We start from the raw sequence: 19,397 nt of genomic DNA on the forward strand, positions 1-19,397 counted from the left end.
TTTTGGACAGGTTTGAATTCATATCCGTTATGCATGTCTTGAGTTCAATTATAGAAATCTAAAAGAGCGTCGTAATGTCCTATTACGTCCTGTATGCCTGGTGGCTGTCAGAAGCCTCAATGTAATATCTCCAGCAGCCTTATAAAACACTGGCATGACATGCTTTGGCCATTGATTAATGTTCTGTGAATGCAGACTTAATATCTTCTCATCTTTAGGGAAAAAAATAAAAAGTAGTATGTCTAGAGAGGAAAAAAGGCCTTGTTTATGCAAAAAATAAAAAGAGATGACGATGAGACCGCAGATATTTTATAGAAAAATAGTGGTAACAGCTAACGAACACTTTCACTGTCTTGTCAGCCAAGGTCACCTAGGATTGTTTTAATGTAGGATGTCTGTTTCCTCCTTACAGATTCCCCAGCAAGATCAGCCGAGAACAGCATGTTGCCCACGCTTACGTTCCTGTAGGCGTCGCTGCATTACTCAGGGAGTACCCGACTCTGGTCGCCCAAGCAGTGCATACGTTCTGCAAGAGAGATGCCATCGATAATAAGGTACGCTGACTCTAACAGTAGTCCTTGTGAAAGGATCTTGAGAGCTCTCGGTATTTGAACTTTCTCTTTATTTATTATTATTATAGTTCAAATTTTTGCAGGAAGATGAATAGGTCATCTTTTATTCAGATGGGTTAATATTCATAATCTTTCCACCTGAAAAGGGTAACTGATACTCAATCTGTAATTGATGACGGTTATTGTGGTATGAAATTTAGGAATCGCATAAAGTACTGACAAGTTGTATCTAGGTCAGTACTACATCTAATCAATACTAAGTGGGGTTGAGATTTTACCTATGCCCGCTCCTAGACTATCAGAAAGTAGGTCAGGGAATGGGTGCGGCTTCAAAGAACGACTTTCGATCGAAGAAAGGCCGCAGGAGAAAGAACTATAACCCGGGAGAGATACAAAGAGGAGAAATGTGCAGCCATAGTGGTAGTAGTAGTAGTAGTTAACTATTTAACACAACTCCTGGGTTAAGATTGAGGTCCTTAAGTTTGACGGGGCTGATGGTATTTCAGAGAGAGAGAGAGAGAGAGAGAGTGAGAGGTGTTACCAAAGATTTGATACTCTGTATATTTTATGTGATAATGAAAGAGAATTTTGTTAACGATTTAATGCTGTTTGTACTGTATTTTATATAGTAGAATGTATGAGAGGATTTTGTAGGTGAGTTCATGCTTTATACATTATGTAGTAGGGAGGATGACAGACTTTGCCAGGGATTTGCTATGCTGAGGTTTTTTTTTCTAAATAATGCTAAGTATTGTCAAAAAGAACTACGAGAATTTAAAGGAAGTCGGGCTCGTTTTACGAAACACGCGAATCAGTGAAGCTACGCGGAACTGATTCTGGAAGTCATGTGTAAGGACGTTGCAGCATTTTGACATACTGGGCTGCATCCTCAAGAGTTTCCACATCTCCGCGGAATGAAAATGTGCGTTTCTGAATCATTGCGCGAAAACGATGTCTGGGGTGAATTTCAAGCGAACTAGTGACGTAGCCTTGTGTTGCGGGATGCAGTCCGCATGCGTGGCGGCGGCGGTGGTCAAATACTTTCTCTGCGGTTACTTGGCCTTTCCTTAATAAACCCCAGAATTAGCGTTTTCTTAGACATGGGGACATGTCATTCAAATATGCAAAGATTAACCTACATAGACGGTCGTTGAAGTGGAGATCAGCGGTTGACAAAGTCCTTTTAGTCTTTGTTTTTGACGTTCGCTCTCGATGTCCTTCCAGCGATCTCCAGGATACGGAAGTGACCGGATCTTCCACTTCCATGGATTCATTTCGTATCGCCTCACATAGTTAGAGAAACTAATTCTAAGGTTAATTATATGTCAGGGTCATGCAATAGGAGTCTCGCGTGCTGACTCGGTAAACTGTTTTCATAAATGTCGAACTAAATTCGTGGCTCCTCCCTAATATTGTCATTACTAAGATTGCCTGAGACTCTTTTTGCTCCTTCTGAGGGAAAACAGGGAGACCGTAAATGCTATTTATCTATTTAGAGAGAATTGCCTTATGAACATTTCAGTTCTTGTCTGGTTAAGTTAAAAGTGAGGCAGAGAGAGAGAGAGAGAGAGAGAGAGAGAGAGAGGAGAGAGAGAGAGAGAGAGATAGAGAGAGAGAGAGAGAGGAAAGAGAGAGAGAGAGTATATATTCGTTCAGCTAATAAGTTATGAAGTTTTATTCGACAAAAAACGTTTTGATTTTTGTTTTTGCAGTTACAAATCGTGTGTATATATATATATATATATATATATATATATATATATATATATATATATATATATATATATATATAATATATATATATATAAGTCATATCACATTTCCGTGATTCATATACATATATCGAGCTACAATGTCCTTTAATATCTAATTCGCTCTACCTCGGAATTAATATATTTTCATATATGCTTAACCGAAGGGGAATTTTTTTCTCGATAATAGATTTGCCTGGACCAGGGCGCGAACCTATGGATCCTTTCAAACCCAGGAACGTCAGTGAAGCTTTTACCCCCCTACTACACCACCGCGAGAGGCTAAAAGTTCATGTCGCCTCTCACCCTCATATACCTTTCGCGCGAAAGGTATATGAGGGTGAGAGGCAACATGAACTTTTAGCCTCTCGCGGTGGTGTAGTAGGTAAAAGCTTTCACTGACGTTCCTGGGTTTGAAAGGATCCATAGGTTCGCGCCCTGGTCCAGGCAAATCTATTATCGAGAAAAAAATTCCCCTTCGGTTAAGCATATATGAAAATATATTAATTTCCGAGGTAGAGCGAATTAGATATTAAAGGACATTGTAGCTCGATATATATATATATATATATACTATATATTATATATATATATATATATATATACACGATCTGTTTTAATAGTAAAGTGTGAGAAGGTGTTAAAAAAACATCATAAACATTGGGCAAGCGTAGTAGTGTAGTGTAGAGATGACAATGATTTGGTTGACTATTGAATATGTATTGCACACCGTCCATTTCCCAAACAAGAAGATAATGAGTTGTAGATTTACATAAGGCCAGTTTCAGTTGTCTTTTACAGAAATGTAATGTATCCAGATGTAGTGGGCACATTTCCTTCGATTTTGATTATTGAGCGTTTATTCCTGGGCGTTTCTCTTCAGTGTCTCGTGTCCTGTTAATTTACGGTTGTCATAGATTTCTTCATTTGGGTCTTCATTTGGAACTGAGGCTTCGCAGTGAAAAGCGTATCTAAAATGTGAAGAAATCGTAGTAACCAGTATATTATCCAATATATATATGTATATATATATATATATATATATATATATATATATATAATACATATAACTAATAAGCCCTTTTGTGCGTACCCTTGGTCCTAATAACTTTTCAAAACCAAAGATTTTACTTTTCGATAGAGTCACCTTTTTCTCTGCCACTTTCACATGGCCTAATTTATACTTTTACAAGATTCGACCTTCTGTCCTGCAACAACCCTTCAGAAAACCTTTTTTTGTAAACTTTTGATTTCTTTGTCCCAATAATCGTACTACATTTACATGTTCCAATTATTAATTTTTCTCCAGCCAAGTAACGAAGCACGTAACGATCATTTACATCCCCGACTACCTCGTCTCTCACTCATATATAAACTTCCATGTATTGTTTAATAACACTGAATCGCAAACTTTGCTTCTGGTAATTTTTAATCAAAAATATGCTCAAGACCAATGTCTTTAAAACAATCAATGCCTCTTTTATGACATGTCCGGGAACCTCCGATGTCCACTCAGACACTCTGAACCTACCAATTACTACACCTTATTCCATGTGATTTGTTTCTACGTTCAGACCTCTCAGCACAATCACCCTTATCCCTTCGCTAAACACACACACACACACACAACACACACATAACAACAGCTGACTCACTGTTACGGTAGTATTGATAGTATTGAGTGTGGGGGTTTTGAGTACACAATGACGTAGTATGTTTATATTTAGGGACAAAATGCTGACAGTGAAACAGATTTAGCCTTTCTGAGAAACTTTCACTATTGCCAGCCGCACGATCCTTGGAATAACACATTTCTGTCCATTCACGCAACCCTACAATTTTCATGACACAACAAGACTCTCTCCCCCCCCCCCCCCCCCCCCCCCCCCCCGCCCGCCCCCGCCCGCCCGCCCTACATCTGTCTGCCGCGCCACAAACCTCACACCTAATTACTTCCTGTCCATGACACCTTCGTTTTCATTTTCCTTTCCGTAGACGCCGTCAAATCCAGCATTTTGTCCTTTCATATATCAGTTACCGCACTTTTTTTTTTCTTCTGTCATCTGTAGCTGCCGTCATTGCGTACTCAGAACCCCAAGATTCAGCGTTATTCAGAAGTGAAATTGCCGTCATTGCGTACTCAGAACCCCAAGATTCAGCGTTATTCAGAAGTGAAATTGCCGTCATTGGTACTCGAACCCCAATTCAGCGTTATCAGAAGTGTTGCCGCAATTGCGTACTCAGAACCCCAAGATTCAGCGTTATTCAGAAGTGAAATTGCTGTTTTTGTTGTGTATGTATGAGTCAATCACTTTATCACCTCCTTGGTTTGAATAGAGAAGCAAAAGGGAAACTTAGTTGTTTGCTTGATTTAGGCTGCTGTGATGGTTGATGGTTGAGTGATATCAGTATGTTTTAAATTTCACAGTACTATGCAGTGCTAACATTCATATTCACAATAATCATTTGAATTTTACTACTTTAGTTGCCTAAAACATCCTTCCAGATTTAGCAGAATCAGCACTTATATATTTTACTTATTATTTTTCATTAGCACTGATCCTTGCCGAAATCGAATGTACTTTTACGCGTTCTTAAGTTTTTATGTTAGTTATTGCAATTAGAAAATCATGCTCTCCCTCAGCTGTTTTGAAAGTTGTCTATGGTAATCGTACCCAGCTCCTATGGGGACAGTTTCCTAAAGGACCCGGCTCCCTTGCTTGGTTTGACTCTCTTCTCTTCATGAGTGACAAGAAGAGGCGCGTTCTTGAGGAATAACCCCGTCAATGATTAACATAGCCCTTGTATCCTGGTGACCTCTTTCCTGGCATTGCGGAAGTAATTTGTCTCGCTTATCTGTTCCGTTGGTGGATGGCTGTCACATTTCGGTCACTAGCTGTATCCTTGTGGACTCCTCCCCTCTCCATGTCTCAGGGCGGTGTCGATAGTTTTCATTTAGTATTATTTGCTACATCATTGTCGTCCTTCACTTTCAAAGCATTGTCTGATCATTGTCTGTCTGTTTTCTCACCTGTATTATCAGGGCTAGTTCGACGGCCTTCGAATGCAAGCTAAAGGATTGCGATGAAACTCTCTCATGAATCGTTGTTAGTCGACTTTGTAAACAACGAAGCTTAATTTAATATTGAAATTCTCTTCCGTCACCAGTCATTATGTTCGTATGTTCCATTTTAATTGCTCTCTGATACATCATTTGAAAAGTATAACTTGTTCAGTTGGCGTTGGTTAAGAATCTAGAAAAGGTTTCTGCTGTGGATTTAATGACAAAAGAGGTTTGAGAGCCATCATTGTTAGTTATTGACAACCGTTCCTGTGAGCGGCCAGGGTAGATCGCGCACGAGTTGTTGGGGTTACTGGAAACGGATAATTCCATCGCTGTATAGCTCTGCTTACTTTCCCTGGCTGGCTGTTCTGGAACACCCACTATATGTATGCTGACACTGCTATTGGATCAGGTATACTGCAAGCGCATGGAATAAAGTCGAACAATGATAATGGTATCGTTAACCATTGCATATAGAAAGGCATTTTACAATGCTATCAACAGTTTCCTAAGGAAAATATTTAGCCTGGCCCTTACATCTATATATATAAGTAGAATTTTCTTGTTGGCGGAAATATGTCTTCCGCCTTATCAACCCCCGACCTTCGTCTTTTCCTGAAAAATAGCATAGTTGAGGTCACGCAGCCCAACCGAGGAGGGGGGCGGTTGTCACACGCCTTGGTGTCCTTATCCCGTGTTCTCTTTGTTCTGAATCGGCCTTCTTTCCAATATGTTGAGCTAAAGGCTTTTGTCGGCAGAGCCGTATCGAACGCAATTGGCGTGACAGGAATTCCATGCGTATTAAGGTCAGCCAGGATGACCACGCACCACACAACAAAATTGATTACCCTCTGCCACATAGCAAGTGGAAAAGTAGGTCAGGTGGTAGAAGCGTACTACACCCTGTCAGATAATCGTGCCGCCTAAATTTACTCTTAACAAATAAATGACTGAGCGAAAGAAAAATGTACTCAGGCAACTCAGCGGTGTGAATGTTGCCTCGGAATGCATGTGTTTTGTTTGTAACCTTTAGAGTTGATAGTACTGATTCCGAAATGAGGGAGAGAATGTATACTGCTTAAAGTAATCGAAGGCGCTGCCACAGCTGCTGAAGTCAAAGATGAGTACAGGTGGCTCCCCCCCCCCCCCCCCCCCCCCCCCTCTCTCTCTCTCTCTCTCTCTCTCTCTCTCTCTCTCTCTCTCTCTCTCTCTCTCTCTAGATGGCTTCAGCCTTTCATCTTATTCAAACCCTTCAGTTTGGGACATCTTTGATCAGATCCTTTTTACGTTTGCATCATAATGAGGAGAAGATTAGCTGTATGCACTAGGAAGTTGCAGAGCTCTATTTTCTTGTAGTAAGTAAAAAACAAAATGTCCTGTTGCGGAGGACTCTCTTCCTTTAGTAATACTTTTTAAAAAAATGTTTAACAGAAAATCATCGTTCCTTACTTGGCTCTTTATGATTTCGAATCCCACCTGTGAAGGAGAATTTCTACTTTCGTCTCTTTTCGTATTTCAAGGGTTGCAGTGGAAAGCTCATCGAAAAGTATTATGATGAAAGAGAATAGTTAAAAGGTCATTGTGGGCATCGCATTACATAGAACTCGTGAAGTACGCTCTCTCTCTCTCTCTCTCTCTCTCTCTCGCTTCTTCTTTTTTCTCGTCTCTCTCTTTCTCTCTCTCTCTCTCTCTCTCTCCCCTCACTCTCCTATCCTCTCTATATATATATATATATATATATATATATATATATAATCATATATATATATATATATATATTGCATGTAATTATGTACGCTATAACCAGACATATAGACGGTAAAAGTATAATGGCAGAGCAAGAATATGCGAATATAAAAAATCTCTTAACTCCTTTGGCTAGGAGGTATATCAGGTATGAGAATGCATTCTTTCTTTCTTATCTCTTTTTATTTTTTTAACTTTGCCGCCAGCTTCTTCCAAAGCAACATTTGGGACAGACACCGAAGGTACTCATTACAAACAGAGCGAATAGAACATATTCAAAAGAAAATTCAAGTGGAATGTGAGAAAAGTGAGCGGTGTTGAACATTGCATGTTATTCAGACGTTACTCTTCATGGCCCACTTTATAAATCAAGAACTAGATTAAGTTGACATTCAACCCCCGTCATTAGCAGTTTGTGATATGGCTCTCGTCATTCTGTCGGGGCGTTATCACATCGTTCACAATGATGTAGGACACTTCTTTGAAGAGCGAGAGAAAAAGTATATTAGCAGCTTAATGAGCGCAGTACTGCACTTTGATTTCATCCTTTATACGTTTGATTTCCTAACTCACACTTAATATTTCTTACGTTAGAGTGTGACGACATCAGTTAACGTGAGAGATTAGACGCTCATTTTTGAGGAGAAATCCCATTGTCTCATTAGATACCGGACCTTTTTTGTACAGAAAATGACTTGTTTTATATTTTCTTCTATTTATTGTACAAAGTTACAGTATTTATTATGCTGTTATTTTCGAAAAAGACAGTATTAATGAATAGTGTTTTCCGCAGCAATTCTTATGCCTGGAGTCAGTGATTCTTCCAGAAAGGATACTGCAGATGATTTCATTGTAAATCAGACTTTATGGCGAGTGGGATTATATCTTTAGCAAGGACTATTGTTACTGCTACGTCATGTAACTTCCAAATAGCCAGTCAGTGTTGTGATGCTTTGCCATTCGTGAACAGTATTTGTTGCACATCGCTTTTGTTTGCAAATTCTCATACTTATTTTCATATACAATACAGCAGTAAACCTTTAGTTAAGAAATATAATTGTAGGATTTAAAATAGATTTCCAAAAATTATTGTACTGAAGTGGCTTTTACATTTAGCAAGCCAACCATTTTTACAAAATCAGGTATAAAGTGCGCACTATGTATATATACACACGCACACGCGCACACACACACACACACACATATATAAACTTCCACGAAATCATCCGCTGCGGACCTATACAGAAAACGATCCCCAGCAGTGCGTCAAACCCCACAATGCACACAGCGCCATTCACCTCGATCTGGGGCGCTCTCTCTCCTGCATCCTGAATGTTGAAGCTTCATTTTTTTCCTGGTGCCTTTTCCACGCCGTCTATCCATCCATTTCCAAGCCTCACGATCCTACTTCCTCCAAACCCTTTCGAATTATGAATTATTTCACCAGCTTATCATCCTTCATTATTAGCATTTAACCGGACTCTCTCTCTCTCTCTCTCTCTCTCCTCTTCTCTCTCTCTATCTCTCTCTCTCTCTCTCTCTCGCCTACTCTCTCATCACTCTCTCTCTCTCTCTCTCTCCAGATCTACTCCCATCTCCTCTCTCTCGCTCTCTCTCTAAATTTGATATATATATATATATCTATCTATATATATATATATATATATATATATTTCTTGTAAAGGAAACGTTTTATGTTTTCTGTAGGCAAACAAAGCTCAGTGACGAGGTGTTACCTTTATATTTAGGTGCTGCATCAGATGTGCCTGAGTTTGATGTTTGTGAAGTCCGTTTAAGGTCACTTTTTTTCTTGACGAATACCAGATGGTCTCCAATATATTTGTTTCGGGTTATGTTGGATTTAGATTATGCGCTTTTACGGGTAATTTCTGTTGCCTTCAGACTGTAAAGACTGTATCTATTATTATTATTATTATTATTATTATTATTATTGACTTCTGTCAGCATTACCGCACGCGTTAACGTCATCGTTTTTAATAAGCTCCTTTTCTTATCGATACGCATTATTTATTAATATTACGATTATTCTTTAATAAAAATCCACAAATATATGGATGAATTGTACTTATATGCAGAAGAGACAGTTTATTTATATAATTGTGGGTTTTTATTAAGTAACAGTTTTTCACGATATTGTGAACTTCTTGACAATACGACGATGAGTAGTATTAATTGAAGCAGGACGAGTAAAGGGGATTTACGAGATATCGCTGTTGTATTCATATTTCGGAGTTTTGAAGATCGTGCCATGTTTGACTGTGGAATTTGATCAGGGTCATGTCACTTTATAGGTGTCATATGATCTTCATTGATGATCTGATATTGACATACTCATACGCTATCCATCTGACAGTTCGGAAACAGTAGAAATTAATTTGCGATTTTCAGTTGACCTCTTAATGTCACCATTATATACCGCCGTAGCTCAGTCAGTATGAAACAAATAAGCTTTGAATTTGACTTGTACACACATCTAACTGTACTTTTCCGCCATTGGAAATGTTAAGCCTAAACCTCCAGATTTCTCATTGAAAGGAATTTCCAGTTTTCTACTGTTTTGGTGTCTTCTTTTCCATTGGGATGAGATCAAGATCGTGGTGGTTGATATTGTAGCCGAACATCTTTCAGAAAATACTAGTGGCTACAGATTTTGTGATGTTACAGTAATGCCGTTGCAATGACTGCACGACATTTGCGAAATCCATTTCGTTTTGAGTATTCAGACTTCCCTGTTGTTCCTGGTTCTTTCTCTTAAAAATACACAAAATAGATAACCTTTCATGTCTTATATAGTGAATCGTAGATTGTAGACCAGCATTTTTCTTTTCTAAGTATTGTACTCTCCAAGGGAAGGTAATTGAGAGTTCTTTTTTGAGGGATGCCTTAACTATTGCGTTCATCCCATCATTCTGGAATAGGTATTACATATTAATGTAAAGTTTTTATTTCATTAGAGGCGTAGTTTTTCAGGTATACATAAAACACAACCCCGTTGAGTTTTTAGTGTGTATACGATGGTCCATAGAACGAACTTTCTGGACTTGGGTTTTGAGACTGGCGGGAAAGTTAGATTTTGCCAACTTAAAACATCACAGTAACCACTCGGAGGCCCTCGAGGTGTTGTCTGTGTTCTTGGTTTCTCCTTGTAAGCTTGAGAGGTTACTGGTACTCGTGTATGGGAAATACCAAATTACCTCTTAGGTGTAGAACTGTAATGCGCCAAAGTTTAGGATACAAATGAATGGGATAATCAAAACAACAGTGAGTTTGAATAGCTGTATCTGTTTATGGCTTATTGGCCATATAATCCCTTGCCCGAGATTTTTCTTCTTAAGCAAGAACTTGAATTCATGTTGCATAGAATAAAGCCAGTTGTCACGCTGAGTGACAGACAGATGCAACCACAGCAGACTCAAGGACAGACCTTTGCTATTTATTTATATAAATAATTGTTGTGTGGTTTCCTTAACCTTCATGGAGGGAAACAATCGTCTCACCTTGTGGCCATGTTTCCTTTCGCTTAAATATGTGCTCGTTTATCTTTGACTCCAGAGAATAGGCTGCTGTGTTGGTGCCCTGTTCGTTCAGTACTTTGCTTCTCAAAGTTTGTGAAAAGAAAGCAAAATTTTGTCTTGAGCAAACAAGACTGTGCCTTGATATTTGCTTAGGGAGACATGTGTCAAAAGTATTAACAACAGACGGTGTGCTTGCTTATTTTATTTGGAAAGTTATATCGAAATCATTTTGAAGGGTAGTATAACTGTAGAATTTCCAGTTTGGACTTTGCCATCTCATATTTTGTCCTTTCTCAGTTGTCATCAGCGATACACATTTTTGTATAGTTTTTCCCCTTTTTATGTTTGTACATGTTATCTTCAGTGTCTTTTAAGATTTATCAGTATTTTATTTGCAGGCCTTAGATTTATTAGTATTTTTTATTTGCAGGCCTTACGCGTGATGCGCCATTTCCCCCCTGAGACAAGAGTGATGACAGCAGTACGATTTAGTAAGGCTCTTTATGCCCAGATGGTTGCGAACAGGTACACTCCCGACATTAGGACCGGATGGGACCTCCCGATACCTACTCATCCTTCCTTCAAGGCCCACGATCTTGGCATGAAACTGGTCAGTCACTTACTCTTTTATTACTGGATGAATTATGTCTATACAAAGATCAAATTTTAATTGTTTATACCTGCGTGACTTTGGCAGCTCTTCGGGGTTTGGATACCAGATAAATGGCCATTTTGCATATGAAGTACGTAAGTACCCTAACTGTTTCAAACAAGTAGTTAACTGGTTTGAATGTCTGCATTCACTAGGTGCCCAGAGTTTGAGAATGATATCGGTCAGCCAAGAAGTTGAGATGGCCTTAATGAATATGACGGAAATTTACACTCTGCAGGCCCGTACCTAGAGTTTTATTATGGTGGGGGGCTCGTTTTTACCAAAACTGGACCTTTTCTTCTGTAGATGTCATTGCATATATGCATAGGTATATACAAGATGAAATACTTGAAAATGTTATTTTAGTTATATTAAGATGAAATATTGGGTATGGGGTCTATTAGATGTTATTCAAAGAACTGACTTTCATTAACAGAATTTTACTTCTAATATTGAAAGTTTGCACTGAAATTCAAGAATATTTCTTCAGTTTTATTGATTGATTCATTTATTATGTTAACAATTACATGCATATTACTTTATTTGTTGTTATGTTATATACTTTGACTTAACAACAAAAACAATCATTAATAATTACTTTGTAAGTACAGTTCAATGAAAAGGATAGTCACAGAAAATATGGACTTCCAGAAATTTGGGGGTGGTTTTCGTTCGACCCCCCACCCCCACCCCCCATCGGTACGGGCCTGCTCTGACTTGCAGGTCGAATGTATCGAATTCGCGTGAAGAAATTAAGGCAGAATAAAAAGGCTGTTTATATGATAATAAAAATTACCTTAAAATGATACTCATAATAAAGAATAAATTGCTAAAAGTTGGCTTTTGAGAATTTCAAATGCAAGACTGGATGTCTTGGAAAACATGATATGGAATAGGCAAGGTTTGGGAACATGTATGCAAAGGAGCTAAATGGGGCACCCGAGATGACCTGGCAGCAAAAAGCAGGAATTGATACTCCAGAATTTTAACAGTCTTTTGTAAATGAATTTTTTTTTTAATTTTATCAAATAAAAAGTGCGGTAATTCTAGGCAATAACTCCGCACGAATTGCAACGAATGTTCCCGCGAACATGACAGCCACTAGGGATTAGAGTCAAGACTCAAACATATTTTGCCGTGTTTAGTACAAGCCTTGGGGGTTAATTATAGTCGAACCCCAAAAATAACGGCAAATTCTTAATAAGCAGCCCAAATACTATAAGAAACTGTAATTTCCAAAGAAATACCTGACGCGGAGTTATTTCTAGGTATCATAAGGACCAGGCTAAAGCTTAGAGAAGGCAGATAACATCAGGAATTCTGGGACCCTCGTGATGAGTGCAAAAAACAAACTTTGTCTGTGATCTCTTTAAATGTCATTCTGATTTATAGGCTTGTGGTTTTGAACTACTAGTATGCACAGCTGGGGGTGTTACCCCTGTGTCCACACCTACATCAGGGCCATGCTCTCCAGAAGATGCTCCAACATCAAAACTAGATCTGGCAAACAACCCCAAATGGATTCGTTATCAACAGTCACTTGCAGAAAAGGGATACTTTCGGGTATGGTTGACTATTTATTTTCCTGTGTGTAGTTATTTATATTGCATATAGCTATTGGCATGAATTTGGCAGTGTGCAGTGTCGTTAAAGCTAAAACATGTTTTCAGGGTGAGCTAGAAGGATCCCAGTTATATAAAGAATTGGAAGACCGAGCACAACAGTTTTTCATCACTAACATGATGTCTGGTGATGGATCTCATGATGCTTTGTCAGCTGGTGCTGTCATCATTAAGCTGCTTAGTAAAGTGAACATTGATTATGAATTCTACAAGGAAAGGGCCACACGACTAGTTCCTGCTGATGGTTAGTATACATTATAATTTCATTAGTGGCTGAATGGGAATAACGTGCACTCAGCTGACTCTTTTTAAGTTCATATGTCTCACTTAAAGGTAAGTCATAAGGGCACTTATGTTTGGTCAATTTTTATGTAGTTTGCATTGTACAGTAGATTACAACTGCTGAAACTTGAAATCAGTAACATGTTACCTATACATATGGTGAAAACGTTACGTATATGGTGAACATTAAACATTAATGGTTTCTTCCAGTTGTGATTGAGTAAATAACTGATATAGTGGACTGGAATACAGCAGCAATTAAAGTGGAAACCTGAGTAAATAAAGAAATAAATGGATGTATGTATGTATTAAAAAGTAAATATCCACTATAACAAGTTGTGATAAAAGGATAACTGCCACAGAATGAGGGCCTTTTCCAGGAAGAATGGATCCTATTCCAACTGAAAGAGGACCAGAAAATCATGTAGTATCTACTGTAGAGGATAAGCAATCATCATTAGGAGTCTAGCAAAGATTGTCTTGTTCTTTGAGTTAGCGTTGGTATAACCTAAGAGAGCCCACTTATGAGTGGCAGGTCAGCAGGAGGAAAAATAAGCACACAAGGAGGCCTGAGGTGACATAGGAAGAGGAGAGATATAGATGAGTGCATAAAAGGAGAAAGGCTGGGATATTCTCTTTATTATCCACTTTTATTTAAGTAGAGATAGAGAGTTTCATTCACCCACAACATTAAGAGGGAAGGTGTGTTTTAAGATTGTATATTTTATTTAGACAATAAGAAATAATTGTATATTTTATTTAGACAATAAGAAATAATAACAGGTTTTGCATAAGTCTAGCATGGATCATCTGTTCTATTGTCTTAAAGTTCTTACCAAGACCTAGATTCTGAAAATTTATGCCAAACCTTGTGTGTAAATCCTGTCATTGTCAGCAACTCGGAGTACTTGTATGAATAAGGAGGGGATTCACTTAAAAATGTAATCAAGGGCCAACTGAGGTGCTTAAGCTTATCCCTTTTCCTTCCAGTTAAGTCATTGTAAGCTCACCCCTTTTTCATCTGGTTCAGTCAAAGGTCAGCATACAGGATTAGAAAATTAAAGGGTAAATGGAGTTCCGGATGAAAATGGTCTAATGATCAGAGGAACTTTTTTAACAGTGAAAGAATATGGGAGCTTTCTCTTTCCATTTCTGGGGAACCCTTAGACACTGTAAAGCAGATAATCAGAGCCAAGAAGTTAGGGCATCATCATTCTACCATTGATTGGCCAGACTCCTAATTTCTGGCTACTTGGTGGAGGGAATACATAGGCTTGAAGGGTCACCAGGCCATTCAATAAGTTCACAATGTTTCAACACCTAGGGAAGAGTAGCAATGTCATTTCTCACCTGCGATCACAGCTGAGATACACAGATGTCTAGAACCTAAGAGAATGCAACTGCAGAAAGGACATGCTATTTGAAGATGTGATGGCAATGGTGCTGACGTTATTGTATTTCACACTACTGTACCTGTCATTCCCATCCCAAATCAAACATTTCAGTTGGGTAAATATTCTGTAGGGTTTGAGAATTCCATAAACATAATGTTTAGTACTACTTTCAATTATCAGCATAACACCCATAGATCATTATGCTTGCAGTAGGAATTAGGAGATTTCAGTCCTTTGAGAACCTCCAGGTTCAAGCCAACCAGAGAAGTAACCATTCATATGTATGATCCTGAAGAGGTTAGGTTGAGTATTGAGTCCTGTGTACAAGATAGTTTATCATTCAAATGAAGAACACTAAGGAAAGTACAAAGAGATTCACTAACGATAATACACAAGTTCAACTGACAGACACGGTCGGGTTTCGAGTGTGTCTCAAGGTCCTGCTCCAATTTCACATATCTGATTGTAACATCAGTTTCTAGGAGCTAATTTATGCATGAGGACACAGGTGTTATCAAACCACTCTAATTTTTTTAATCATCTAGACATTTTATTTTAATTTCGTGATCACAGGGTGTTGTTAATGAAATACCATCTTTTTTAGATATACTATAGCTATATTATTTTGGGTTATGATATTTGAATGTGCATAAATCCTACTCTAATGTTATCTTTCTTATTTTTCCTGTGACTTATTTGTAGAAATATTCAGTTAAATGGTGCAAAACTTTCGTGGCTCACAGTATAAAACTGAATTTTTATGGTAGCCCACTTTTTTTTGCCATATGATTTTAGATTTATTGATAAATTATTAATTAAAAATGATAGTTGAAATATCAGTTTAAAGTTCATGCATAAACATGAAATCTGCTCTCATTCACACTTAGTATACTGTAATTTCTTCCTTTGTAATGATAACAGATTTTATGTGATGGCTACTGTTAAGATTGACATTTATTGATCTAGGAAAATATCTGATACTGTTCAACTATTTCAACCTGCAGGTTAGGTTACTTAGATGGTTTTGCAACGTAGGGGGAAATTAATACATATATCACAGTGTACTGTCTATGCCCTAGATGTTATATTGGATGGCCAGAGCCTAAAGACATGTTTGCTTTTATTTAAGGAAAAGGGTTTCATTATATGAAGCATCTTTTTTTTTTGTGTTGGTGTGTTTTATTTGATAGTTTTCATAGAACCTCTGTAATTTCTTGCCTATATAGTATGTAGGTAGTACACCATAAATAAAAATTTTGGCCAGTTCAGTTATTATTATAGTACCAGTGTATAGTATGTCAAATTTTCAGTAACAAAAACCTTGACAATGAATTCAGTTAGTTACACAGGACATTAATGTGCATTTATTTTGCAGATGATAGCTGGCTGAATATTACACCAGATGCATTGGATGAATGGTTGGAATCCAAATTTGGAACCAATGGTAATGAAATACCAAAGGGAGCCAGTGAGGAAGAAGTTATGAATACACTCTCAGCCTTTTTAGGACATATGTCTGATTTAGAAGGTGCTGAAGTCCCACAGGATTTGCAAGATCGTATTAGGAAACTGTCAACGCTGTCAACTCGAAAAAGCTCTTCAAGTAAAGGCAGAAAGGTTTCTAACCTTTCAGTTCACCCTCAAGTCCGCAAAATTTCCAATCAGTCCAATATGTCTGAATCATCGAACAGTTCTGAGATGTCCTCCTTTTCAAATAAAGTTGAGTTCAATGCTGATTCCTTTACAGATGCTTTGGCAAATGTTTTAGGTGAGTTCAAATACCAGTTCTTTGCAATTTTCATACTGCTTATAGCAGTGCTTTAATTAGTTTTTTTATTACACTAGGTTAGAATGAGCCAGTGCTTCTGGCTCATAATAAAATTATTTATATTATTATTATTGTCTATATCATCATCATCAATATCATTTTTACTGAAAATGCATCAGGTGATTGTCCAAATAAAGGGAAAACATTACCAGGCATGTATGATGGTCATGCAGATGAATTCATTTTGCTGTAAACTTCCAGCTTATATGCTAAATTGCTAATATGTAATTGCAGTGTAATTGCACTTTTTAACAGTTCAAATAATTTCTTACTGTACCATTGTTAGTCATCTCCACACTACACATATTGTCTTATGTTTATGTTTTACTTCTCTTATAAAGTTTGATTTGATAATTGCTAAAATTTGCTCCCAAAAATAAAGATTACCCTTTAAATTTTCTTAGGTTTAGGAGTGTCAGCACCCTCAAATTTGAAATCTGGGAGTAATTACTAATCCATAAGAATGTAATATCTGACAACTTCATAGGTTAGATATGTTAGAATACTAGCAAGCAACGTTTTCAGGGACAGGATGCTAGAGCACTAAACTTGGGACACCTTAGATCAAAGTTATTAGTAACTACAGTTGTATCAGTAACAATTACAAAAAGTAGCAGTGATCACTACTAATCTAGTTATCATACTAAGTATCACTTTAATTATAAGTAACAGATCCCTTAGTCTCACAAAGATACATTAAATACTGTAGAAGTATGGGCAATCATGCATATTATTAGTATTAGGAAGTAATGTCGTCAATAGAAGAACAAGAAATTGTTGCGTAGGATGTTTTTGACTAGTATATAATAAAGATCTCTAGTTCTTTGGAGCGTTTGCATAAATTTTAGTATACCACACCTCAACATAGTGTTACCCGAAATATCATCAGTAGGATTAAAATGATAAATTATTAATGATAAACATTATGTAAAATACACAACTGCTGCCAGAAAAACAGATGTACAGTGTAAATACATAAGATACTACATGTGTTTCAGAGTATTTTATCATTTAATGTCATAAATTATACACATTTATTTGAAAATGAAACTAAGTAGTTACGTATTTGAAAATTTATAAGATTTTTGTACACTGTACCTAATGTATAAAAACATTATTATTGTAATGATAACAGTAATAATAATAATAATAATAATTTAATGTCGAAAACAAGAAATTAATACATACGTATAGTATATAGCAGTATTAGCAGTATGTGATAGGACCTGTTTTAGGTTACGCCATTACATTTTGTTCAATTTTCTCAGCTATAAACACCATCATCTGCGCTTTATGTTTATGACTCTTGGAAAATTTTTACTTTGAATAATGACATGGACTAATAAGTATGTAACATATTGAATTATTTATGACATAGAACTTTTCTAATGATTGTATTTGTCTAGTCTGTACAAGTCATATTCCAGATGGCTGCAAAAATTTCAGCATAGCTAAATTTTCATTTATTCATTGATGACAAAAGCAGGTTTTAAGACATATGGACTTAGATGATTGAATGTACAGTATGGTCTAAGATTCTTTATCTGACAAGAAAAACCAGTTAAATAACAGAAAGAATATCAGCTACAATGGAATATGATAGTACATTAAACTAGAACACTTTTTTTTTATAAACCACTGTACCCACTTGGATATAAGTAAAGTAAAACATTAATATAAAAGCCACATAACCTTACCAACCAAAGGCTAAGGTTTACAGAACCCAGTTTAATAAAATAGGGAAAGAAGTGTAAGTGCCAGTTCTCAAGGCACAGTAAGCAGGAATTTCCAGTCTTTAATATTATGTTGAACTCTACACATTCCTGAGAAATGCATTCAGATATGCTAGTGCAGTTCAGAGTTTGCACACATTTATGAGGTCCCTAATGTCACAAGACATTCTTTCTTTTCCCACAGTCAAATACAGCATTCAGGGATGTTTTGTCTACCAATTGGAACTAATTACCCTCCTCACCATTCGTGTCTGTATCACTGAACAACGCACTTTCAGAATCTTCCTAGCATTGTACTCATTCATAGTTAATAACCATCATTTTCTGCTTCTTCACTTCACAGATGGTTCATGCAAAGCATGTTGCCTTGTACAGATACTACTGGATATTATGACAATCTGCATGCAAGTGATCTTGTGGGGCTTTGGGTGGTGGGGATTTGTTAAGCCCCAGTCAGTCATTGGATGGCCTAAAGGAGGGATGACCATTGTTTAGAACATGCTCATTCTACTTACAAGTCACCCTTGACTCATGGTTCAGTGATTGTAGCCACAAGTTACAATCATTCATAGTTACAACCATATTGGTGGAATGACCCTGGTTACCTCCTGGTAAGGGTGCCCTTGGATCCTCACTCCAGAAGTACATACTATTTATATTTTACGACATTGGTGGAATGACCCCAGTTACTTCCTGGTAGGGGTGCCATTGAGCTCATCACTCTCTAGAAGTATTCATGTTCACATTTTTCCTATCCTAGTTTGGTAAAACATGATCAGCGTGTAGCAGGTACCCTGTGAGTGATAGACTATCAACTTTCTTGGATTGAAGGCTGTCCTTCTATGCATCTTAGCGTTCATGCCATTACTAGAAGGAAAAATTTCAGTATAATGGGATATACAAATCAACAACAGTTGGCTGCTAGTTGACTTTTTTTAGTGAGCATAGTTTAATGAGATGGGGACTGCCAAGAGTTGATGCAGGGAAGCACAGTGTAGTTTTGGGCAGTCTCAAGTTCTGCTATCACAATGATTGTTAGATCTGGAAGTTTGCAAGGTGCTTAGGTGACTGTGGGACATGTCATTGTCAGATCTATTTACCACACTGCCTGAGTTACAAATTTTCAGTACTGCTGATCAGAGTTGAACGTAATGGCCTGGAAGTAGAGACAATGTTCCCCTCCTGGGGCAGCTGTACATTTTATGCTTCTGCTGTTC

At 37.5% G+C, this 19,397-nt stretch overlaps 1 protein-coding gene across 2 annotated transcripts in view; it reads left to right on the plus strand.

Annotated features, from left to right (window-relative positions):
• The window catches only part of LOC135198088 (protein ecdysoneless homolog), a 36,852-nt gene that overhangs the window by 14,806 nt on the left and 2,649 nt on the right, over positions 1 to 19,397 (plus strand). For both annotated transcript variants that reach the window (XM_064225517.1, XM_064225516.1), the window contains exons 3-7: positions 413 to 554; positions 11,100 to 11,279; positions 12,714 to 12,884; positions 12,992 to 13,187; positions 15,995 to 16,387. In XM_064225517.1, the coding sequence (XP_064081587.1) occupies positions 413 to 554; positions 11,100 to 11,279; positions 12,714 to 12,884; positions 12,992 to 13,187; positions 15,995 to 16,387 (1,082 nt within the window). The remainder of the gene's footprint in view (positions 1 to 412; positions 555 to 11,099; positions 11,280 to 12,713; positions 12,885 to 12,991; positions 13,188 to 15,994; positions 16,388 to 19,397) is intronic.

Source organism: Macrobrachium nipponense, chromosome 21, assembly GCF_015104395.2.
Source record: "Macrobrachium nipponense isolate FS-2020 chromosome 21, ASM1510439v2, whole genome shotgun sequence".
NCBI lineage: Eukaryota > Metazoa > Arthropoda > Malacostraca > Decapoda > Palaemonidae > Macrobrachium > Macrobrachium nipponense.